Source organism: Schistocerca piceifrons, chromosome 1, assembly GCF_021461385.2.
Source record: "Schistocerca piceifrons isolate TAMUIC-IGC-003096 chromosome 1, iqSchPice1.1, whole genome shotgun sequence".
Lineage (NCBI taxonomy): Eukaryota > Metazoa > Arthropoda > Insecta > Orthoptera > Acrididae > Schistocerca > Schistocerca piceifrons.
Genome location: NC_060138.1, coordinates 659,064,962 through 659,090,984, shown reverse-complemented (window position 1 = coordinate 659,090,984; position 26,023 = coordinate 659,064,962). Strand labels below are relative to the sequence as shown.

Below are 26,023 nucleotides of genomic sequence, written 5' to 3'. Positions count from 1 at the left end.
GATTGTTACTTCGTTATGCCATTATGAAAAAACACTTAAATTGTCTATGCATGCTTTGCACCTACCTTTGCCATTTACATGAGCCTGAAAACTATTTTTGCCATTAGCCCGAAACCGATGGAGAGCATACTAACCATAATTTCCAGTCTGCAAGTCCACATTACTCTTTGCACTAACTGAAAGAAAATGTTCCTACTTGTTATTTACTCATCAAGATCAGGAACTATGACTATAAATAAAAGTTTGGAGTTTTAACTGTTTGATATAGTTAGTAATAGTTCACATGCACAAAAGATAAGTATTAGTATCCTATCTAATATACCAACTGGGAACAGCAGTTCAGAGGCAACCTCTACGGGAAGTTCCAAGTAAAATGGTCTATCACCCTTACTTCTAATGACTAAAAGTTAATTGCATGTATTAAAAGTGGCAAATGATCTGGCCACTTGCCACATGGTTTGGTCAATATTGCAAGGCTACACACGAACAATTACTTCCGTGAAAGCTAAGTGATCCAGGACAGCGTACAGTCCTTGTGAGTTCACTTCCTACTTTTACGGAAAATGCATTCAAGTCTGCCTAGCTCTGACATCATCCAAGACACAGTGCACACAGGTGTTTGACTGATGCGGACAGATTGGTATCTCGGTACAAAGTGTCTCCCTCCAACTGCCTCTCTGGCTGTAATTATGGTGCAGCGGACCCCCAAAGAATATCTGCTGTCAGTTGCCCTAGGCACAGATAGTGGTATTTAAATGCCCCCTTTCTCAGACACACATTAATTAATAGCTCTGTCATTTAACAATTTACATTCTTCTTAATCTTTTTATAAAATTTTTATATAAAATATTTTATTGTTATATAAAGTGTACTTTAGTTACTCAAAAAGTTTTAGCTCGACTGCATTTAAACTTTGCTGGCTAGAATATTTAGATTGGAACCGATAGAACGACATGACCTGAAAACTGCCATTTTGAGATTCCTTGTAAGCTTAGTTATTTACAAAACAGTCTTGAAACTTGGTGCAGCTGTATTATTACATTAATGTAATCAAGTGCTGTAATAAGAATTTTCTATTATAAATACAAATGATACTTAATTTACTATGAATACGGACGTTTTCATTCCAAATTCGGTTTTTAGTAAATAACTTGAAAACTAATAGAGGTAACTTATTGGTGTCACATATATATCATTATTATATGTAACTGAGGTTAGATAGAAATTTTCATCTTTCTGCGTCTAACATTTAACACCATCAGTTTTTCGTGAAAGCTCAGATTTTGACCAAAATATTCCTCTGATGAAATTGAGACTTGTGACTTTAATTTTGACATACATTTTCATATACAGACCGATTTTTAGCTTTATGTTTTCATTATTTAATGCCACTTACTTTTTTTCTTAAGATCATGTATTTTGCGTAGTATATTCTGTTAAACATTCTGAGACCTTAACAATGTTAACACTAATATACTGAAGCATACACCGACGAAGTGAGGAAAAGTTATTTTAATTTTTAATTTCTCTCTTAGATTATGGTAGAATCCTTTGAATATTAAGCACAGGCATGTTATGATGATGTGTTGCTGGTAGTAATGAACTGGTATAAGCTCCTGCACACTCACTCTACATCTACATCTACGTGATTACTCTGCTATTCACAATAAAGTGCCTGGCAGAGGGTTCAATGAAATCTGTACTGCTTACAGTGATACACAGTGGGATGGATTTTGGTGAAGATGTCATACTTAAGAGCTAGAAGGATCTTGGACTGAGGTTACAATTTAGTTGCTCCAGTTCAATATGATTTTAGGCAATATTTGGGTGTGCTCTATCTGTGAGAGACTGTAGATATATTTGGAATTTACCCCTGGATTTTGGTCTCCTCATCATTTCCTTCACAGACAGATAGTGACAGTGAAACTTTGTTCAGCACCAGTATTGGAATAAAGTAATTAGGTTTTGGTTACCGGGCATCAAAAATCTTTTCCTTTATTTACTTGGCTTTAAGCCAACAATGACACACTTATGCCTTCAGCACTAATCAGCCATCAAACATTACAAAACAAACTGATTTATAAAAACAAATACATGTACAAATTACTTAAAAATTACAAAATAATATTCCTTCACTGTTAGAGAATATAAGAAAAGCTTCTTAATTTCTGAATATGGAAGTAAAAAATATTTTTTTTTTCTTTACAAAAAATGGTTACAGACAGATTCGCGTAGTCATAACTCTTTGAGATGCAAACAATTTTGTTAATCACTCATTACAATTGGGATTGCACCTTTTCTGTAGGTCCACAGTCAAATTTTAAAACTACTAACTAAAGCCCAATCTTATCGGACACCTAAGAAGTGCCTTATCATTCTGTAGTAAAAAGACCAGCAATGCTTTTAGGGAATGATATTCTTAGCTTTCTTAATTCTGCGAGGAATTGTTCTCCACACTGCTGGAACTTGGGACAAGCAAAAATTAAATGATTAATATCTCCATCACCTAAATTGTTGCAATCACAAGTGACTGAATTTCTTAGCTGTAGATGATACAAATCAGAAGGAAAGCAGCCATGATTAAACCTCATCTGAGTACCCATTCACTGTGAAGAGTGGACAGGTCGCTGCTCCTTCAGCAGGATCTGAGCAGTTGGCACCATCAACACCTATCACATGGGTTCTGAAGCCATCCTCAGTTCATACAGGTGGGTGACGGAGGTGATGAAGACTGCTGGCCTCGCATGCAGGGGGCAAGCAGAGCTCACAATTTGCAGCACTGTCCCCAGAGTTGATCCGGGTCCTTTGTTTTGGAGCTAAGTGGAGGGTCTGAACCAAAGGCTTCATCGACTCTGTGACAGTCTTGGTTGCAGATCTCTAGACCTGCGTTATCATGTGGGGAGTTGTAGGACTCCCCTCGATGAGTCAGGGGTGCACTACACAGAGGAAGCAGCTACTTGTGTAGCAGAGTACTTGTGGAGTGCACATGAGGGCTTTTTTGGGCTAGACGGTAGTTTGAGGTGCTCTGATGAACACTCACTAGCCAATAAGCAGTAAGGAAAGTTAGATGGCTTTCATAGTAAAGACACTCCTTCTGTCAAAATTTTATCAGTAAACTGTTGAAGTATTTGTAATTAAGTTCCTGAATTTATTGTCTTCCAGGAATTCTTGAGCTTAAGTTATTCTCAGGACCAACAGCTGGCTGAAACCAGAATAGAAAGCTCTGAGATATTTAGTGAGTCGTGGAATATATATCGGAAAGATAGAGTTGAGTCCATAGGAGGGGGAGTGTTCATTGAAGTTGACAAAAACATTCTCTCTATTGGGGTCAAAGTTGAGTGTGACAGTGAAGGTACCTGGTTGTGTATAACAGGTCTAGGTGAAACCAAATTAATTGCTGAATGCTTTTGCTGGCCACTTTCTTTGAAAGTCTATGGCCAGTAGCACAGAAATACCCAAATCGTACAATACTAGTTGGAGGTGACTAATCTACCGATTATAGACTGGAATATCTATGGATTCAGTGCAGGGGGGTACAGACAGACAGACAGTCATGCAAAATATTTTTGAATGTGTTTTCTGAAAACTATCTTGAGCAGCTAGCTTGGCAGCTCATACGCAATGGAAATATCTTAAATCTTATACGTACGGATAGGTTGGACCTTATCGACAGTGTCAGTGCGAGTGATAATTAAGAACAAATGTCTTGAAAATATGTGAAACGAATAATGTCGGTTAGCAATATGTCAACTTAAAAGTAATGTATACAATACGACATGTATGCATAAAAAGGAATCAGCAAAATTGTGATATAAACTACGCATCTGAAAATGATATAACAAACTCCATGAACAGGCAAAAATGACAATGTGTTGCAACTTTAAAGCACTATGGCGTAAATAATTATGGTTTGTTTAATGAGGATAGACTCCATATACAGTGTAAAGACAAGCTTATGCTGAGTGATTAATATGATAAATAGGGGCAGGGGGGCCTGTTGGCAGTCAACGTTACAGCTTCATATTTCATTTTCCGGTGGAGACTGATCTATTCGGATTCAGTTTGACTTTTTCGTTCTGGTAACTCGTAGTCTGGAGACTTATGTGCCTTATAAGTGGGTAAAGGATGGAAAACACCCACCATGGTTTAAAATCAAAATTCGGTAGATGCTGAGGGAGCAGAGGCTGTTGCATCCTCAGTTCAAAAGAGAATGCACAAATGACAAGTGAAGGTTAGTAGATATTTGTGCATCTGTGGGAAGATCTGTGCATGAAGCATACAACTACCACCACAGTCACACCTTCGCAAAAGATCTGTCAGAGAACCCAAGAAAATTCTGGCCCTGTGTAAAATCGCTAAGTGGGTCTAAGGCTTCCATTCGATCGCTTGGTGACCAGTCTGGTGTGCTGGTTGAAGTTAGCAAAACGAAAGCCGAAGTTTAAAATTTCATGCTCAAAAAATCATTCACACAAGAGAATTGTACAAACATACTGTCATCTGACCATCATCAGACATACTTCCGTATGGATGACGTAGTAAGCATAAGCATCCGTGGTATAGACAAACAACTGAAAGCAAATAAATCACCAGGTCCAGATGGAATCCCAGTTCAGTTTTACAGAGTATTCTTTGGCAATGGTCCAGATGGAATCCCAATTCAGTTTTGCAAAGAGTACTCTACGACATTGGCCCCCTAGCTAGCTTGCATTTATTGTGAATCTCTCGCCCAGCACAGTCCCAAGTGACTGGAAAAAAGTGCAGTTGACTCCAGTATATAAAGAAGGGTAAAAGAACACACCCACAGAATTACAGACCAATATCCCTAACTTCAGTTTGCTGCAGAATCCTAGAAAAAATTCTTAGTTCGATATAATAAACTTCCTTGATACTGAGAAGCTTATGTCCACGAATCAACATGGTTTTAGAAAGCATCACTCATGTGAAACAACTCGGAGCATGTGAGAGCTGTGGTAGGGAAGGCGAATGGTCAGCTTTGATTCATTGGGAGCATTTTAGAAAAATGTGATTCACATGTGAAGGAGACCCCATATAGGGTACTGGTGCGACCTATTCTTGCGTATTGCTAGAGTGTCTGGGATCCATACCAGATCGGATTGCAGGAAGACATTGAAGCAATTGAGAGGCTGGCAGCTAGATTTGTTACTGGTAGGTTCGAACAACACATATGCGTTACGGAGATGCTTCAGGAACTCAAACGGGAATTCCTGGAGGGAAGGTGACGTTCTTTTCGAGAAACACTATTGATACAGTGGTAACACCAGTTTCCATCATATCACCAAAGTTAAGTGCTGTCGGGCTTGGCTAGTACTTGGATGGGTGGTCTTTCAAGTCTGCCAACCAGTGTTGGCAAGGGGGTGCACTCAGCCCTTGTGAAGCCAATTGAGGAGCTACTTGACTGAGAAGTAGCAACCCCAGTCATGAAAGCTGAGGACGAGTGAAGAATGGTGTGCTGACCATATGCCCCGACATATCCGCATCCAGTGACGCCTTTGGATAAGAGGATAACACGGCAGTAGGTTGGCACCATTGGGCCTTCCGATGCCTGTTCAGATGGAGTTTAGTTTTATTTTTAGGCATTTGAAGGTGAACAATGAATGATTCTACTGCTGCCAACAAACATAGCGCATAAGGAACATGAAGATAATATTAGAGAAATTAGGGCTCACATGGAGGCATATAGACAGTTGTTTTTCCCTCCCTCTATTTGTGAGTGGAACAGGAAAGGAAATGATTAGTAGTGGTGTAGAGTACACTCCGCCATGCACCATCTGTGGCTTGTGAAGTAGCTATGCAGATGTTGATCGTAGAATTTGCATTGCAGTGTACTGACATCTTGTGAAACCAATGTAAGCGAGGTATGTGAGATGTATCCACTATCAAACTGCGACCAGAAGCAAAGTGGACTACCCTGTGCCACAACATGCAGCTGAACATAACATGTTTGATTATTCTTTCTACACTTGATTAGTTTTAATAGGTTTAACATAATCTTTTGTTTTCTCAATAATTTAAACAAATGTGATGTGTGATATCATAAAATATAATGTAATGATAGGTTGGCAGGTCGATAGACCACAAACAAACACAAACATACACACAAAATTCAAGCTTTCGCAACAAATTGTTGCCTCATCAGGAAAGAGGGAAGGAGAGGGGAAGACGAAAGGAAGTGGGTTTTAAAGGAGAGGGTAAGGAGTCATTCCAATCCCGGGAGCGGAAAGACTTACCTTAGGGGGAAAAAAGGACAGGTATACACTCGCACACACGCACATATCCATCCACACATACAGACACAAGCAGACATATTAAATATGTCTGCTTGTGTCTGTATGTGTGGATGGATATGTGCGTGTGTGCGAGTGTATACCTGTCCTTTTTTCCCCCTAAGGTAAGTCTTTCCGCTCCCGGGATTGGAATGACTCCTTACCCTCTCCTTTAAAACCCACTTCCTTTCGTCTTCCCCTCTCCTTCCCTCTTTCCTGATGAGGCAACAATTTGTTGCGAAAGCTTGAATTTTGTGTGTATGTTTGTGTTTGTTTGTGGTCTATCGACCTGCCAGCGTTTTTGTTCGGTAAGTCACCTCATCTTTGTATTTATATATAATTTTTCCCACGTGGAATGTTTCCTTCCATTATAATGTAATGATAGGTGTATTTTCATTTCATTATAATACAAAAATAAGAGAAATAAATAATATACAGGACTCGAAAAATAAGTCGCCAGAAAATAACACCGAAATTGACAAAAAAAAATCTCTGTCCAGATATTCCTTTAGGAAATGTACCAAAGTTTGCAACTTCTCACCCCACACACAAAAAAATACAGGAATCCATAACAGAAATGATAAAATTAAGTCTGAACCAGCTTAGTGAAGAATGCTGTTACATGTTTCAAAAAATTCTCCAATTCGACACACAGTTTAAAATTACGAGGAGACAGAATGTGTGGCCATTGTGGCTGATACACACGCTTAAAAGTAGAAAAAGTATCCTATTTTTCACAACTATTAGTTTCTTCCTCGTGGAGAAGCAAGTGGATCCCTCACAACATAGAAACGAGGGACAGATCCCAGAATTTTGGGTCGTGGAGGTATGTCCTAGCTAGCCATACCATCTCCTTATAATTTACAGTTTTTCAAAGGCAATTTGCTTTTTGATACCTACAATGACAAAAAAATCTCTGTCCAAATATTCCATTAGGAATATTGTACCAAAGTTTGCAACTTCTCACCCCACACACACAAAAAATTATCATCTTTACTTGTCTTCCACCATAACAATGGTGTCTTTTATGTTTGTCAGTGTTACACACTGATTGTTATTAGTTAGATGTGAATGCATTGTGCTTTAGTTATTGAATAGTCACAAGCTTATGAAGAAACTAGTTGTTTCTCTTAGTTTAGACCTGGCCAAGATTTGTGTCCCAGAGCACGCTCGCACTCTTAGAGCACAACCAGTTCTGTGCAGTGTCCGGCTTCCCCCACAACTGCACTATTCCGGGAAGGTGTGTGGATGAGACTGCTGTATGTCAAAAGCTGCCCACACGGCGAACTTAGGATGACAATGTTTGAAACACAGTGTGACTATTAAGAGGCGAATATTATAGCATACTTTTACAAGCAGGCTTTTATCACTGGAATTAATTTTCAACTTTTTATTTTTCTGCCAAAGCAATAACTTTTGTTACTTACATTAGTGCCATCTAGTGGTAAAATTCTTGTTAAATTTTCCTATTTTTAACAGTTAATATTTCCAAAAGTATACAACTTATCATAGTTTTATTTACATTGAATACATTATTATGGTGTACAATTTGGTTATTAAGTTAAATTTCAACATATGCACCTGCGCTTTCCATACAATTATTGAATCTTTTAGGAACAGAATCCACAGCTTTTCTTAGCATCTCAACTGGGACATATGCAAGTACCTCATGGAAATTTGGTTGAAGACTGATGATAACATTTGGTTTTAACTCGTACACTTGTTCCTTAGCCCAGCTCCAGAGGAAGGATCATGTGGGGTTAGAACAGGGCTGCATGCAGGCCACTCTGTCGATTCCTGGGGAAACTGTCATCAAGCCATTGTCACTGGAATTGTGTTGTGGGACAGAGCTCCATCTTACATTTCCCTTCCATTTTCTCCTCCTTGAATCGCAGGACATTTGTATGTTTTGAAACACTCAAAATATTGTGCATCATTCATGATGTTGGGTAGCATGTATGGGCCAATAAATCTTACTGATGTCATTTCATACCAGATGGTTGTTTGGTCTTGGTTGCATTCTTTCAACCATTACATTTGTGTCTAAATTTGACCAATAATGACAATTCTTATGATACACAGAACTCCAACATGAGATACACTTCATCAAACCACAGGATATTGTCATACAAATTAGGATAATCATTTCCCCAACCAAGCGTAATCTTTGCAAAATTCCATTCTCCTGTTGCTGTCCTCATTGAACAGCTGTTGCATGTAATGGGGTTTTCAAGGTCAAAAAGAAAGCTTTGTCTTGTTGACTTTGAATGGCTCTGTTCAAAGATTCAAGTTGTCTTCCAATATATAGATGTTGAGGGTCTTCCAGACTGACGTTGATCTTTCACACTAGCTGAGTAGAAGTGTTCTAGATGAGTACATGTGTGTTTCTCATTTAACTACTTTCACATTGAAATACATTCCAGATGTGGGATTTGTTAACTTTACTTTGGAACCATCATTGTTCACTGTTTCTGGCTCTTGCAGTTTCTCTGATTAAATGTTTTACTTTAATGACCTTGTGAATTTGCATGTGTTATGAAATTGACACTACACGTAATATTTTGGCATTATTTATGTTCACTTAGCTTCTGATTTTATATGAAAGGAAAGATTAATGTTTCTGATTTGCCTTCCAATTCAACTTATTTCTGGATTTTTTCTTCCAGAGTGTGTGTGTGTGTGTGTGTGTGTGTGTGTGTGTGTGTGTGTGTGTGTGTGTGTGTGTTAAATGAAGAGGAACTGACTAATATATACAAAAACAAATTACTTTTAGGATGACATTCCCACAGTCCCTTATGAAGAAGCACTTTTAGAAAGAGAGCAATCCCGTTCAAGCATAGAAAGTGGAGAGTCCTTAAAAGAGCAACTGGCTTCAGTCACTCAGCGAGCTACACAATTGGAACAGGACAGAGAGCACTGGAAACTGGAATTTCAACTTCTTCAGCTGAAACATTCTAAGGTAGGTTTGTTGAAACTAAACCATATAATATATTTGGGGGGGGGACTGTGAGAATTATATAAGCTTTTATCATCATTGTAAGTATCTAATTAGAAGAGTTGACCTTGGTTTACAGTAAATTTTCCTTGGTATAAGCTATTTCAATTGTGGCTTTCATATAAATTTACCTTTTGGGACTGGAGAAGTTCCTTCTAAATGATAATGACAGTTGCTTAATTAGTGAATGTTTACAATGGCTAAAAGGTAGTCAAGACACTTTAAACTGAAAGTTCTCTGGTGAAATATCTGGTGAGTACAATGACTACGGAAGAATCATATAAGCACCCACCTTTCAAAATTTTTGAACTGTTGTTGCTGCCAGTTGGGGGCTAGCACTGTCATCCTGGATCCCCATGATGGCTGCAAATGGAAGCATCCTGTATATGTGCCTACCTAGGGTTACAAAGGAGAAGAAGGCAAGGGGGTGATGAGACTCCATGAAGCCATGGACCTAGGTTGTCAGCAGGGCACTGTACAAGTTGTTGGTTGTTTCATAATGATGTGGACAGTGTTTACGTGGAATGGACTGGGTCCTCTCATCCAACTGAACGGATCATTGATGGAAAGGGGTTATGTTTGGCTGCTTGGAGACCATTCACGGTCTTCATGTTCCCAAACAACAATGGAATTTTTGTGGATGACAATGTGCCATGTCACAGGGCTACACTTGCAACTGTTTTGAAGAATATTCTGGACAGTTTGAGCAAATGTTTTGACCATCCAAATTGCTCAACATGAATCCCATTAAACATTTATGGAACATAATCAAGAGGTCAGTCATGCACAAAATCCTGCACAGGCAACACTTTCACAATTATGGATGGCTACAGAGGTAGCATGGCTCAGTATTTATGTAGGTGACTTCAAACAACTTCTCGAGTCCATACCTTGTCGAGTTGCTACACTGTGTTGCCCAAGAGGTGGTCTGACAAGATATTAAGAGGTATCCCATGACTTTTATCACAGGAGTGTCCATCCGGCAACAGGTATCAGATCTACATCAAAAAGATTTTGTTACAATTAAATGAAGACAATCACAGGATTCCAAATTAAACACAAGCATTGTAGCATCTGCTGGAAAAATAAATATCCAGCACTCCAAAATTAAATGTTGTTACTGTTGGATGATTTTAATGCACAAATAGAGAGAGGAAAGCATTTAAGAAGGTACTAGGATAATATACTGCACACCAAAAAACAAAAATCGAAAAGTACACTGAGCCTAATTCATAAAGGTCAGCCATCTGGCATCCACTGCTAAATAAAGGCCTCCCTCTACACTCTTACACACATGATGATGATGAGTTAAATGCATCAACATTCCATGTTTTCTGATTTCATCTCTCCACCTTCCAGTATGTCTTTATCTCGGACTCTTTGTATCTTTTGGCAAAGAATTTCTTTGGCCACTAATGATGAGGTTTCTTTCTTGATTAGTATGCCTGTCATCACTGAACATTTCAGTTATGATCTCTCCTATAAAGTCATCAAAGGTTGTTTGTGTAGGTTAAGAACAAGGGACACAGCACCCATCCTTCATACCCTAAACGTTATGTTCCCTCATTCTTAGGTTAGTTTTATGCCTGGACACAATCTGTCAACAAGATCTGCTTTCCGTTATGAAGTAAAGACTTTATCCAAGTAAGAGAAATGGCATCAAAGCTATAGCAGCTTAGTTTGCCAAGCAAAAATTTATCAGGCACATAATCACTGGCATTGGCAAGTTCATCCCCTCTTCCAGCTCCACTAACCTGTATTTGGATGCTGAAGTTCAGCAATACATTGTGCCTAAACAAAATGTGAATAGAAACTGCTGGGTTTCTAAGGTCAGTGGTACTTTCTGTCAAGCAGGGTAGGATCAGAATATTAATTTCCCAAAAGGTCTGGATTGTACATGAGCTTTAATCTATGCACAACATTTCACCTGAAGTTATTAGTTAAGAAGATATGCAGGAAAGTGAAAACATGACATTCCTAAGCCCAGTGTTAGGTTAAATCACGTCAGCCCTCCAAGTGACTCAAGATTCTTTTTTGGGTATGTGCATGGTGAATATATATTCCCAAGTCCTTGTAGTATTCCTTCTTTTCTGTACTTCAATTCTCACCACCTTATATTCTATTCCTTTGCTCACTCTATTTTTTTCCCACTTTCCTGATGAAAACCTGGCTTTCACCAAGGTCTTAGGCTGGCCGCGGTGGCCGAGCGGTTCTAGGTGCTTCAGTCTGGAACCGCGCGACCTTTACGGTCGTAGGTTCGAATCCTGCCTCGGGCATGGATGTGTGTGATGTCCTTAGGTTAGTTAGCTTTAAGTAGTTCTAAGTTCTAGGGGACTGATGACATCAGATGTTACGTCCCATAGTGCTCAGATCCATTTGAACCATTAACCTAGGTCTTATCTTGCTGAAGTCTCATGACTTTAACATTATTTTCTATATATCTTAACTTCTTTTCATCCCTGCCCAGGACTCTGGGCAACCCTCACCTTACCAAGTGGCTGCTGTCATGGCTGAGTGGCTCCTGTGGAGAGAGGCCCCAGTCAGAATGGGTGAGAAGAGTGCAGACTGTCTGTGAAGAAGTAACACAGGTTTCTCAGGCTGCCGTCACAAGGCCCCAGCAATCTCTTCAGATCAGAACTTGCGCTTTGACACTTGACAGTACAATCATCAGTATTGCCATCATTAGCTATAATGTGGAGAACCATTCTCCCCAAAGTACCTAGTCTGTACTAGAATAGATGGCAAGGCCTTTTAATAAACAAACATCAATTCGTTGTGGAACATGTCATAGATAAGACATAAAATTTATTCACAATTGTGAATAATGACAACCATCAGCTGTAGAAGGGCATGACGACAATGAAAATTTGTGCCAGACCGGGACTTGAACCTAATTTTTCCACTTATTGTAAGTGGTTGCCTTACCATTTGGCTATCCGTGCACAACTCACTACAAGACCCAAACTTCCATACGTCATCAACCATGTGTCTACAACCTGGACTTGTACATCCATTATGTATATTCCTATACAGGTCAGAAGCTGTACTTGAAAGTTGCTTGCCCGGTGTCTGCAGAGAAATAAGATATTGCAGTGGCTGTGTTATTCTGATTACAATGCAGAGTTCCTTTGGACATGCATGCATGTCCAAAAGAACAGCCACTGCAGTGACTACAGCCATTATGAAAGACATTAAATGTATTCAAAATTCCAAATAATGATCTGTATGGGAATATATATAATGGATGTGAGAGTCCAGGTCATGGCCTGTTCTCAGCCATTGACCTGACTTTGCCCATCTTAGTCATCTAATTATAATGGTCTGTACATACATCTTACACACACCATTCTTAAACCTAATTTTCCTGAGTATGATACGTTTTGAAATTCTGTCAACATTACAGTGTCGACACTATCAGGACGTTTCTTTTCTGCACATTTTTTCCTTCTGACATTGGAACAAATTTTAACACACTATTGGGTGTGAGTACCCCCTTTCCCCCAGTAGTAGGTCCTTTCTAGCAAAATATTGCCCAGTAAGTCTGCTTAGTCCAGGAACTGGAGAACAATTAACCTCTTGACATCCATTGCCTCATCATGCTGCAAAAGAATTCCCTGACTCGTAACTGTACAAGAAACTGGGTGAGGGTGCAATTTTTTCTTTCATCCACTTTGTGTGTCTCCTTATACGACGCAAATGTTTTGTGATGCTCCTCAGAAGCAACTGAAAGAACCATTTTTCCACAGCTTGAACTACTTTCTCTTGAAAGATTAATAAGCAATCATTTGGTTTATCCCCTTGTACTTTGTGAATAATCAAATTGAAGTTTTTCTGTAGTCAGTGGCCTCGTCACTACCAAACAGATCCCCCTGCGGGTCCGGGGATTAGAATAGGCCCGAGGTATTCCTGCCTGTTGTAAGAGGCGACTAAAAGGAGTCCCACCCCCTCAAGGGGGTCGTTAGCGCCTGCGTCCGGAGACGGACGGTTCCACGACCTCTATTTGCGGTCATTTCGCTTTTTCACGTCTTGTTTCTTCCTTCCTTTGGTTGGTTCCTTTCTTTGCTCTTTTCCACCTCACTTTCTTCCTTACTCTTTCCCTTGTCTTCTTCTCCTTGCCTTCTCATTGCCTTCTTCTCCTTGCCTTCTCCTTGCCTTCTCATTGCCTTCTTCTCCTTGCCTTCTCCTTGCCTTCTCATTGCCTTCTTCTCCTTGCCTTCTTCTCTTTGCCTTCTTCTCCTTGCCTTCTCCTTACCTTCTCTGGTCTTCGCCTCGGTGTTTGAGACAGTCTGTCCTCTCTCTCTTCTTTTTCCTCTTCTTCCTTCCTCCCTGTGCGTGCCTGAAGGCCGACCCATGCGTTCGCACGCATAGCCGGTGACGGGGTAACGCGTAATTCCCCGCCCTGGGTAGACATGTAAGGCACGCGCGTACCCCCTGGTAAAGGCCAGGCCCGGGGAGGGGTGATTGCCTGAGCTGATACCTTCTGACCATGCCGATTGGTCCCTCCGTCTGTTTCTCGGGAGGTGTGACCTGAGGTGTAAACATTCACCTAAGGCGGGAGTGCCCTCTGAGAGGGTTCCCACAAGGAAGGAGCGCGCCATCGGAGACGCTGGCAATCATGGAGGATTCCTCCGCAATGGATTTCACTCCATCTGTCTCGACTTCTGCCCAAAAACGGAAACGTGACCAGCCACCAGTGACCAAAGTACTACCGCCTGCCCCACAGTTCCTCGTCGTTTCTCGATCTGAGGACAGAAAGGATTTTTCCTCTGTCAATCCTTTCGTTATCCAGAAGGGTGTAGATTCCATAGCCGGATCTGTCAAATCTTGTACCAGGTTGCGTAACGGTACCTTATTACTAGAAACTGAGAGCGCCTTTCAGGCGCAAAAACTGCTTCGGGCCACACTCCTGTACACGTTCCCTGTGCGGGTGGAGGCTCACCGAACTTTGAATTCGTCTCGTGGTGTGGTCTATACTAGCTCGCTCGACGGATTGACTGACGAGGAGATTCAATCATTCCTCGCTGAGCAGGGCGTGACGGCTGTCCATAGGGTCATGAAAAAGGTCAACAATGACCTTGTACCGACCCGGACACTTTTCTTGACCTTCGATAGTGTTAAGCTGCCATCGCGCATCAAGGCGGGCTACGAGGTTATTTCTGTTCGCCCCTATGTCCCGACACCTACGCGCTGCTACCAGTGTCAGCGTTTCAATCACACTCAACAGTCTTGTTCCAATGCGGCTAAATGTGTCACTTGTGGCAGGGATGCCCATGAGGGTGACTGTCCACCTCCATCTCCTCGTTGTGTGAACTGTCAGGGTGACCATGCCGCATCCTCCCACGACTGTCCTGTCTATAAGGAAGAACGCTGTATCCAAGAAATTCGGGTCAAAGAGAAAGTGTCCACCTCGGCTGCTCGCAAGCTATTGGCTAGTAGGAAGCCCACGCTGCTCCCAGTGGGGAAATACAGTACTGTCCTCGCCTCTCCTCGGACTACCAGGGAGGTGGCAACCCAGACATGCGATCTGACCTTCAGCACCACGGTCGTCCGTTCGGCCAGTGCTAAGATCGCCCGGTCGACGTCTCCTCTTCCTCCCGTCACCCCTCAGACACAAGCACCTTCATCAGCTTCTGCCAAGACGAAGACCCAGAAGTCAGATGCACGGGCCTTCAAGAAGGAACCGTCCCGTGCAAACTTCCTATGTACCTCGACCTCCCAGCCTTCGACCGGTACTTCCACCAAACGTCCTTCCAAGAAGGCTCATAGGAAGCACAGTTCTCCTTCTGCGCCACGGCGCATTTCTTCTCCTGCGCCACCCAGCGGTTGCCGCCCCAGGCCGTCATCCGTTTCGCCTGGCCGCACCGCTGGTTGCCGAACATCTGGCCGTTCACCGGCGGAGGAAGCTTCCCCTCCCGGCCATCTTCCCAAGATGGCCGATGAACCTATAGACCCAATGGACGATGACTGTCCGCCTACTGATAGCGGCGGCAGTGCTCGCTCGAAGCCAGGCCCTCAGTGGCCTTCGAGGTGACCCCTTCTTTCATCTTCCTTTTCTTCTTACGATGGCACTTATTCACTGGAATATTCGCAGCATTCGCTCCAACCAAGAGGACTTGAAGTTGCTGCTCTGCTTGCACCGTCCGCTCGTCGTAGCCCTCCAGGAAACAAAGCTACGCCCATGCGATCAAATTGCCTTGGCACACTACACCTTTGTGCGTTTTGACCTACCCCCTGTGGTAGGTATCCCAGCTCATGGAGGGGTTATGTTGCTGGTCCGGGATGATATTTACTACGATCCCATCACGTTGCACACCGGCCTGCAGGCAGTTGCCATCCGCATTACTCTCCCCACTTTTACATTTTGCATTTGTACCGTTTACACTCCATCGTCATCTGCCGTTACCAGGGCAGACATGATGCAACTTATTGCTCAGCTACCTGCACCATTTTTGTTAACTGGAGACTTCAATGCCCACCATCCCCTTTGGGGCTCTCCAGCATCCTGCCCGAGGGGCTCCCTGTTAGCAGACCTTTTCAACCAGCTTAATCTTGTCTGCCTCAATACTGGCGCCCCTACTTTTCTTTCGGACACATCTCACACCTATTCCCATTTAGACCTCTCTATATGTACTCTCCAACTTGCACGCCGGTTTGAGTGGTATGCACTTTCTGATACATATTTGAGCGACCACTTCCCATGTGTTATCCATCTCCTGCAGCATACCCCCTCTCCGTGCTCCTCTAGTTGGACCATCTCCAAGGCAGACTGGGGGCTCTTCTCTTCCAGGGCGACCTTTCAGGATCAAACCTTCACCAGCTGCGATCGTCAGGTCGCACACCTCACGGAAGTCATTCTCGCTGCTGCTGAATATTCCATCCCTCACCCTACTTCTTCTCCACGTCGCGTACCGGTCCCCTGGTGGACTGCAGCATGTAGAGACGCTTTACGTGCTCGTCGACGTGCTTTACGCACCTTTAAACGCCACCCTACAGTGGCGAATTGTATCAATTATAAACGATTACATGCTCAGTGTTGTCGTATTATTAAAGAAAGCAAGAAAGCCAGCTGGGCTGCTTTCACAAGCACCTTCAACAGTTTTACTCCTTCTTCTGTTGTCTGGGGTAGCCTGCGCCGGCTATCTGCACTAAGGTCCACTCTCCAGTTTCTGGCTTGACGGTCGCGAATGACGTCCTTGTGGCCCCTGAGGATGTCTCCAATGCCTTCGGCCGCTTTTTCGCCGAGGTTTCGAGCTCCGCTCATTACCACCCTGCCTTCCTCCCCCGCAAACAGGCAGAGGAGGCTAGGCCACCTAACTTCCGCTCCTCGAATCGTGAAGGTTATAATGCCCCATTCACCATGCGGGAACTCGAAAACGCACTTGGCCGATCACGGTCCTCCGCTCCAGGGCCTGATTCTATTCATATTCAGATGCTGAAGAACCTTTCTCCTGCGGGTAAAGGTTTTCTTCTTCGTACTTACAATCGCATCTGGATTGAGGGACATGTTCCCGCATGCTGGCGCGAGTCTATTGTTGTCCCGATTCCTAAGCCGGGAAAGGACAAGCACTTGCCTTCCAGTTATCGCCCCATCTCGCTTACCAGCTGTGTCTGTAAAGTGATGGAGCGAATGGTTAACTCTCGATTGGTTTGGCTGCTCGAGTCTTGACGCCTACTTACCAATGTACAATGTGGATTTCGTAGGCGCCGCTCTGCTGTTGACCATCTGGTTACCTTGTCGACCTTCATTATGAATAACTTCTTGCGGAAGCGCCCGACCGCGGCTGTGTTCTTTGATTTGGAGAAGGCTTACGACATCTGTTGGAGGGCGGGCATTCTCCGCACCATGCATACATGGGGCCTTCGCGGTCGCCTCCCTCTTTTTATTCGTTCTTTTTTAATGGATCGACAGTTCAGGGTACGTGTGGGTTCTGTCCTGTCAGACACTTTTCGCCAGGAGAATAGGGTGCCACAGGGCTCAGGTTTGAGCGTCGCTCTCTTCGCCATCGCGATCAATCCAATAATGGATTGCCTCCCAGCTGATGTATCAGGCTCCCTTTTCGTGGACGATTTTACCATCTATTGCAGCGCGCAGTGTACACGTGTCCTGGAGCGCTGTCTTCAGCGTTCTCTTGACCGTCTTTACTCCTGGAGTGTCGCCAATGGCTTCCGTTTTTCTGCCAAGAAGACGGTCTGTATTAACTTCTGGCGCTACAAAGAGTTTCTCCCACCGTCCTTACGACTCGGTCCCGTTGCTCTCCCAATCGTGGAGACAACAAAATTTTTAGGTCTTACATTTGACAGGAAACTTAGCTGGTCTCCACATGTGTCATATTTGGCTGCCCGTTGTACCCGTTCTTTAAATGTCCTCTGCGTTCTCAGTGGTATGTCGTGGGGAGCGGATCGAACCGTCCTGCTTCGTCCATATCGGTCGATCGTCCGCTCCAAGCTGGATTATGGGAGCTTCGTATACTCCTCTGCACGGCCATCCATCTTACGCCGCCTCAACTCCATACGACATCGAGGTTTACGACTTGCGATTGGAGCGTTTTATACTAGTCTCGTAGAGAGTCTTCATGCTGACGCTGGCGAATTGCCACTCACCTACCGGCGTGATATACTGCTTTGTCGGTATGCGTGTCGGCTACTGTCAATGCCCGACCACCCGTCTTATCGTTCCTTTTTTGATGACTCTCTCGACCGTCAATACGGGTTGTATGTCTCTGCCCTGCTACCCCCTGGAGTTCGCTTTCGTCGCCTCCTTCAACACCTTAATTTTTCACTCCCTGCAACCTTTCGAGTGGGCGAGAGCCACACGCCACCTTGGCTCCAGGCTCAGGTCGGTGTTCACCTTCACCTCAGCTCGCTCCCAAAAGAGGTTACCCCCGGTTCGGTCTACCACTCCCGTTTTGTTGAACTTCGTTCAAAGTTCATCAATATGACCTTCATTTATACAGATGGCTCAAAGACCAATGACGGGGTCGGGTGTTCTTTTATTGTCGGGGCACAAAGTTTCAAATACCGGCTCCATGGCCATTGTTCGGTCTTCACAGCTGAGCTCTTTGCCCTCTACCAGGCTGTTCTTTACATCTGCCGCCACCGACATTCTGCTTATGTCATCTGCTCCGATTCCCTGAGCGCCATCCAGAGCCTCAGTGATCCGTATCCGGTTCACCCTTTCGTGCACCGGATCCAACGCTCTCTTCAGCAGCTGGTGGACGTCGGTTCTCCGGTTAGCTTTATGTGGGTCCCTGGCCATGTCGGTATCCCTGGGAACGAAGCAGCAGATGCCGCGGCCAAGGCTGCGGTCCTCCAGCCTCGGACAGCTTATTGTTGTGTCCCTTCATCAGACTGTAGCAGGGTCATTTGTCGGCGCATTTTATCGCTGTGGCATGCTGATTGGGCTGCACTTACAGACAACAAGCTTCGGGCCTTGAAACCTCTTCCCGCGGCTTGGACATCCTCCTCCCGCCCTTCTCGGCAGGAGGAGGTCGTTTTGGCCCGGTTACGCATTGGACACTGCCGGTTCAGCCATCGCCACCTGCTGACGGCTGTGCCGGCGCCGTTCTGCCCATGTGGGCAATTGCTGACGGTCCGCCACATTTTAATGTCCTGTCCAGATTTTAACACACTGCGTCTTGATCTTAACCTGCCATGTACTTTAGATGCCATTTTAGCGGATGACCCACGAGCAGCTGCTCGTGTTCTTCGTTTTATCAATTTGACAAACCTCTCTAAGGACATTTGATGATGCTGTTTTTTAATCCTATGCCTGTCAGTCTGTCTTTTATCGTGTTTTCCCTTTTAGTTGTTGTTTTAAACTTGTGCCTCGCGGTGCATTCTTAACGTAGTCAGGGCGCTAATGACCATTGAAGTTGTGCGCAAAAAAAAAAAAAAAAAAAAAAACTACCAAACAGTTACCTCTGTTGCTGAATCTGTGTGGGACATTGGAAACCAGAGGCAGAGTAGATGTTCCCTTCTCAGCTTTACAACCATACATCGAGGAACATCTTTCCTGCTGGGCACACAAGTGCCTACTGCCTTTGTCTTGCATTCTCATAAAAAATCAAGTACACCAGGGATGTATAATAGCAATCCAAGTATATCGTATAACCTTTGTCTAAGTACCATAGTAGTTTTCTAGTAATAGATTCAAAAGTGCCATAATACTGGGCTCCTCTGCCCCTTTCCCAACATACACCCCCATCCTATGCATGTATCCACTGAAAGCATTGCAGACAGCAAACAGCTTTGCCGTATTTATGCGATTTACTTAACATGTAAATAGGAATAAGATTGAAACTGTGTGCCCGCCCGAGACTCGTCTCCTACCTTCCAATCAGCGCACACTCCGCTGCAGAGTGAAAATCTCATTCTGGAAACATCCCCCAGGATGTGGCTAAGCCATGTCTCCGCAGTATCCTTTCTTTCGGGAGTGCTAGTTCTGCAAGGTTCGCAGGAGAGCTTCTGTAAAGTTTGGAAGGTAGGAGACGAGATACTGGCAGAAGTAAAGCTGTGAGTACCGGGCGTGAGTCGTGCTTTGGTAGCTCAGATGGTAGAGCACTTGCCCGTGAAAGGCAAAGGTCCGGAGTTCGAGTCTCAGTCGGGCACACAGTTTTAATCTGCCAGGAAGTTTCATATCAGTGCACACTCCGCTGCAGAGTGAAAATCTCATTCAGGAATAAGATTCATCCTTGAAAACCTCACAGTCCTTCATCAACCATCTAGTATCCATAGTGAACAATTGAAGAAGCAACATAATTCAAATGATCAAAAAACGGGCAAATTTTGAACAGCAGATCATGATTAACCTGGTTCTGAAGAAAATGTTTTTCCTTGTTGTTTTGATGCAAGGGACAAAATTACTTTGACTCAATCAAGGCTCATAACTGTTGCGGGAAAGGGATTATAAAGAATTGACACTTCACTGACTTCCAGTTTCTTCACAAGATTCATGTGACCTATTATTCTAATTTTTCCCCCCACACATTGTTGGCTTTCAACTTATTTTGTCTTCCATTCATCTGGCATACTGATTCATCTGTTTTGACTGTTGTTATTATTTAGTCAGGCATCAACAAATACCAGCTGTTTCTTGAAAAGGGTGCACGGAAGGAGGTTAAGTGAGCCAGTGAAGTTAAATGTAAATCAGCAAATTTCAACTTTGAAATCCCAATAGACCCAGTTTCTAAAGTAAAACTTGTGGCTGAAATACCTAAACTACTCAAAATTAATACAGGTGTAATGCAAGATGGCAATATTCTCTTCAGCTCTATACTTGAGACAATAACAAGAATCTGGAATGAATTAAGAGTATAGAAAGTCATCCATCATTTAAGTGAAAATGTTAAAATATATACTGTGTGTTATTTGCTGATGATTTTGCCATACTTTCGGAAAATATAAAAAAAAATGTGACAATATGTATCACTCTTCTGGGATAGATAGCCCACAGACCAAGTCAAAAATAGCTTCAAACAACTAAATAAATGATTTATATCTAAAAACGAAGATGATGTGACTTACCAAACAAAAGAGCTGGCAGGTCGATAGACACACAAACATACACACAAAATTCTAGCTTTCGCAACGAACGGTTGCTTCGTCAGGAAAGAGGGAAGGAGAGGGAAAGACGTAAGGATGTGTGTTTTAAAGGAGAGGATAAGGAGTCATTCCAATCCCGGGAGTGGAAAGACTTACCTTAGGGGGAAAAAAGGACGAGTATACACTCGTGCGTGCACACACACACACATATCCATCCACACATATACAGACACAAGCAGACATATTAAAAGGCAAAGAGTTTGGGCAGAGATGCCAGTCGAGGCGGAAGTGCAGAGGCAAAGAGGTTGTTGAATGACAGGTGAGGTATGAGTGGCGGCAACTTGAAATTAGCAGAGATTGATGCCTGGTGGATAACGGGAGGAGAGGATATATTGAAGAGCAAGTTCCCATCTCCGGAGTTCGGATAGGTTGGTGTTAGTGGGAAGTATCCAGATAACCCGGACGGTGTAACACTGTGCCAAGATGTGCTGGCCGTGCACCAAGGCATGTTTAGCCACAGGGTGATCCTCATTACCAACAAACACTGTCTGCCTGTGTCCATTCATGCGAATGGACAGTTTGTTGCTGGTCATTCCCACATAGAATGCGTCACAGTGTAGGCAGGTCAGTTGGAAAATCACGTGGGTGCTTTCACACGTGGCTCTGCCTTTGATCGTGTACACCTTCCGGGTTACAGGAATGGAGTAGTTGGTGGTGGGAGGGTGCATGGGACAGGTTTTACACCGGGGGCGTTTACAAGGGTAGGAGCCAGAGGGTAGGGAAGAAGGTTTGGGGATTTGATCACCTGGTCCTACTCCAAATCCCATGCCACTTTCCTTGACGTTGACCTCCACCTGTCCAATGGCCAGCTTCACACATCCGTCCACATCAAACCCACCAACAAGAAACAGTACCTCCATTATGACAGCTGCCATCCATTCCACGTAAACGGTCCCTTCCCTACAGCCTAGGTCTTCGTGGCAAACGAATCTGCTCCAGTCCGGAATCCCTGAACCATTACACCAACAACCTGACAACAGCTTTCGCATCCCGCAACTACCCTCCCGACCTGGTACAGAAGCAAATAACCAGAGCCACTTCCTCATCCTCTCAAACCCAGAAACTCCCACAGAAGAACCACAAAAGTGCCCCATTTGTGACAGAATACTTTTCGGGACTGGATCAGACTCTGAATGTGGCTCTCCGGCAGGGATACGACTTCCTCAAATCCTGCCCTGAAATGAGATCCATCCTTCATGAAATCCTCCCCACTCCACCAAGAGTGTCTTTCCGCCGTCCACCTAACCTTCGTAACCTCTTAGTTCATCCCTATGAAATCCCCAAATCTTCTTCCCTACCCTCTGGCTCCAGTCCTGTAACCCGGAAGGTGTACACGATCAAAGGCAGAGCCACGTGTGAAAGCACCCACGTGATTTTCCAACTGACCTGCCTACACTGTGACGCATTCTATGTGGGAATGACCAGCAACAAACTGTCCATTCGCATGAATGGACACAGGCAGACAGTGTTTGTTGGTAATGAGGATCACCCTGTGGCAAAACATGCCTTGGTGCACGGCCAGCACATCTTGGCACAGTGTTACACCATCCGGGTTATCTGGATACTTCCCACTAACACCAACCTATCCGAACTCCAGAGATGGGAACTTGCTCTTCAATATATCCTCTCCTCCCGTTATCCACCAGGCATCAATCTCTGCTAATTTCAAGTTGCCGTCACTCATACCTCACCTGTCATTCAACAACCTCTTTGCCTCTGCACTTCCGCCTCAACTGACATCTCTGCCCAAACTCTTTGCCTTTTAATATGTCTGCTTGTGTCTATGGATGTGTGTGTGTGTGTGTGTGTGTGCGTGTGCGTGTGCGTGTGTGTGTGTCTGTGTGTGTGTGAGTGAGTGTATACCCGTCCTTTTTTCCCCCTAAGGTAAGTCTTTCCGCTCCCGGGATTGGAATGACTCCTTACCCTCTCCTTTAAAACCCACATCCTTTCATCTTTCCCTCTCCTTCCCTCTTTCCTGATGAAGCAACCGTTCGTTGCGAAAGCTAGAATTTTGTGTGTATATTTGTGTTTGTGTGTCTATCGACGTGCCAGCGCTTTAGTTTGGTAAGTCACATCATCTTTGTTTTTAGATATATTTTTCCCACGTGGAATGTTTCCTTCTATTATATTCATAAATAAATGATTTGTATGAATGCGTGTTTTCTGTTCTTTCAGATATGCCAGAAAGAACAGACGCCATGCACAATTCGCGGCTGGGAAACTCGTCGGCGATGCTTCCACATAATGTCCCAATGAAGCCTGACATCAGTAATCCACCCCCCCCCCCCTTAATTTACATAAATTATGGCTCATACAAACTGTGCTCCAAATATTTCAACAAAACTGGGTTGCATAGGGATCGTTGGTTTTTATACCATTTTACAGTTTGAATATGAATCACCCCAAATTGAACAATTGAATTGGAAATTATTCTCCTCCAATAATCATTCTTGCATTTGTTCATCACACACACACACACACACACACACACACACACACACGAGAGAGAGAGAGAGAGAGAGAGAGAGAGAGAGAGAGCGGGGAGGGGGGCGGGGTATTATTTTGAAGACGAAAGTAGTACAGTAGCTTAGCAGTGGCCAGAACTGAAGAAAACAATGTGTTTGGAGAAAAATCTCAGAGACTGGCTGCTGCCTCTTCCAGGTCATTCTGTGCCCATGATAGTTACAATCCTGGGTTCCAGCAATGACGCCTACTCCATAAGAGTGATAAGATCAAAGAATATGGGGAATGAAACAGTGAATCCTTTCAGTACAACAAGCAACCAAGTACACTTGTTTGGTGTACTGGACTGAGCCCTCCCATGCTTTTTAAAGATACATGTGGCAAGAGATATGGTCATGTCTCATCATGGTGCAGTATTCCAAATTCACATACACTGACAGAAAAAAAAAAATTCAGAACCATAAAGGAGTTATGTGACATAAACAAAGGTTCATTGGCGTCTTTCTAAATCTGAAAGATGATGTCTATTCAAATTTTTGCACTTCTTGCAGAAGAGTGGTGCTAGTACTGCCACTTTGAGGATGAAAATCAGGTTTGCTTTAAATACATGCAGTAACAGTCGTGAGTGTTAGTTACCTTTGAGATTGGACATGGTGAGTTGAGGTTAGTGAAGAATGCATTGAAGGTGACAGCCACCATTATCAACACCTCACTGATTTTGAACAAGGTCATGTAATAGGACTATGAGACGCTGGATGTTCCTTCTGCGATATTGCAGAAAGGCTTGGCAGGAATGTAGGCACTGTACATAATTGTTGGCAGTGGTGGTCATGAGAATGTACGGTCACAAGAAGACTGGGCTCTGGACAGCCACATGGTACTACTTAGAGGGAAGACCATCTTGTTTGGGGCTCTGGCATATCATACTGCATCTGCAGCAGCATTTTGAATAGCAGTTGGCACCACAGTGACACAACAAACAGTTAGAAATCAATTACTTCAAGGACAGCTCAGAACCAGATGCCCTGTAGTGTGCAGTCCACTGACCCAAAACCTCCGCCATTTGAAACTTCAGTGGTGTCAAGCAAAGGTTAATTGGAGGGCAGGGTGGAGGTCCGTTGTGCTTTCTGATGAAAGCTGGTTCTACCTCAGTGACAATGGCGGCTGTGTATTGGTTCAGAAGGAGCCAGGTGAGTGCCTGCAACCAGCCTGTCAGCGGCGTAGACACATGGGACCTAGACCTTGAGTTATGGTCTGGGGTGAAACTTCATATGACAACAGATCCATTGTCATGGTTATCCCACACACCATCACTGCAAATTTGTACGTCAGTCTGTTGATTCAACCTGTTTTGCTGTCATTCATGAACAGCATTCCAAAGGGTGTTTTCCAACAGAAAATACTTGTCCACATATCGCTGTTGTAATCCAACATTCTCTACAGTGTTTTGAAATGTTGCCTTGGCCTATTCAATCACCAGAACTATCTCCAATCGATGGGACATCATCAGACGAAAACTCTAGTGTCATCCACAACCAGCATTAACTGTCCTGTTATTGACTGATCAAGTGCGACAGGCATGGAACTTCGTCCCACAAACTGACATCCAGCACCTGTACAACACAATGTATGCATGTCTGCATGCTTACATTCAAAATTTTGGTGGTTACACCAGTTACAAATGTACAAGCATTGCACATTTGCAGTGGCTTACCTTTTGCTTACATTAACCTGTGTATGTTGCAATGTTAATCACTTAAATATGTTCACTAGACAAATATATTCCCAAAATTGCATTACTCTACATTTTTTTATTTTTTATTTATTTGGTTGTGATTTTCTTTTCCATCAGTGCACTTAAAACAGCTGTCTTGCAGCCAGTATTTTTGAGACTCCATTGCTGTACCTTGAAAATAATAGAGAAGATATTTTTATTCATATGGTAGTATATCAGGCCAGGTTTCCCATGGGTAGCATCCTACAGTTGGGTAACATTGGCGTATCATAATAAATTGTGTACAAAAACCTTCTTTGTAGATCAGTCTGTCTGTTAATGAAAATAGTATTAAACTCCCTACTGTAGTTTCTGAGATTAGCCGTGACATACAGAAAGGAAAAATGCAGTGGGGAACTTATTAACATGTATTATGATGAATAGATTCTGGTCAAGCTTTGCTGCCCTCTGGATTTATAGCGGCTGTATACTGCTTTTCCTGCCCGATACCACCACCTCTGTAGCTGACCAGCTCGTAAATACCACTATTGCCACAAGATGTCACTCCAAATGCCAATTAAATGTGGAAAGATAATTATACATATATTATGCATTCATAATTACCAAACTATGGAAAATCGAGGATGGAATGTAACAATATAATGAAAAGGGTAGTTGCTACTCACCATATAGCAGAGATGCAGAGTCACAGAGTCACAGAAAGGCACAACAAGAAAACTGTCTGAAAGTTAGCTTTTGGCCAACAAGACCTTTTTTTTTTTTTCAAAAACACACACACACACACACACACACACACACACACACACACACACACACACACACACACACACCCCTGCAGTCCTTTTTATAATATTTCTTCAGATTCATTTTGATGGCAGTAAGATTTCTAAATGTGTCACTAAATGAAAATGATTTAATAATATGTGCATTTGGTACTGTGTAGAA

The 26,023-nt window shown here is 43.4% G+C and overlaps 1 protein-coding gene across 1 annotated transcript in view; it reads left to right on the top strand.

Annotated features, from left to right (window-relative positions):
• The window catches only part of LOC124805437 (protein phosphatase 1 regulatory subunit 21), a 218,962-nt gene that overhangs the window by 178,316 nt on the left and 14,623 nt on the right, over window positions 1–26,023 (top strand). Inside the window, exon 12 of the mRNA XM_047266002.1 lies at window positions 9,058–9,243. Coding sequence (XP_047121958.1) covers window positions 9,058–9,243 — 186 coding nt within the window. The remainder of the gene's footprint in view (window positions 1–9,057; window positions 9,244–26,023) is intronic.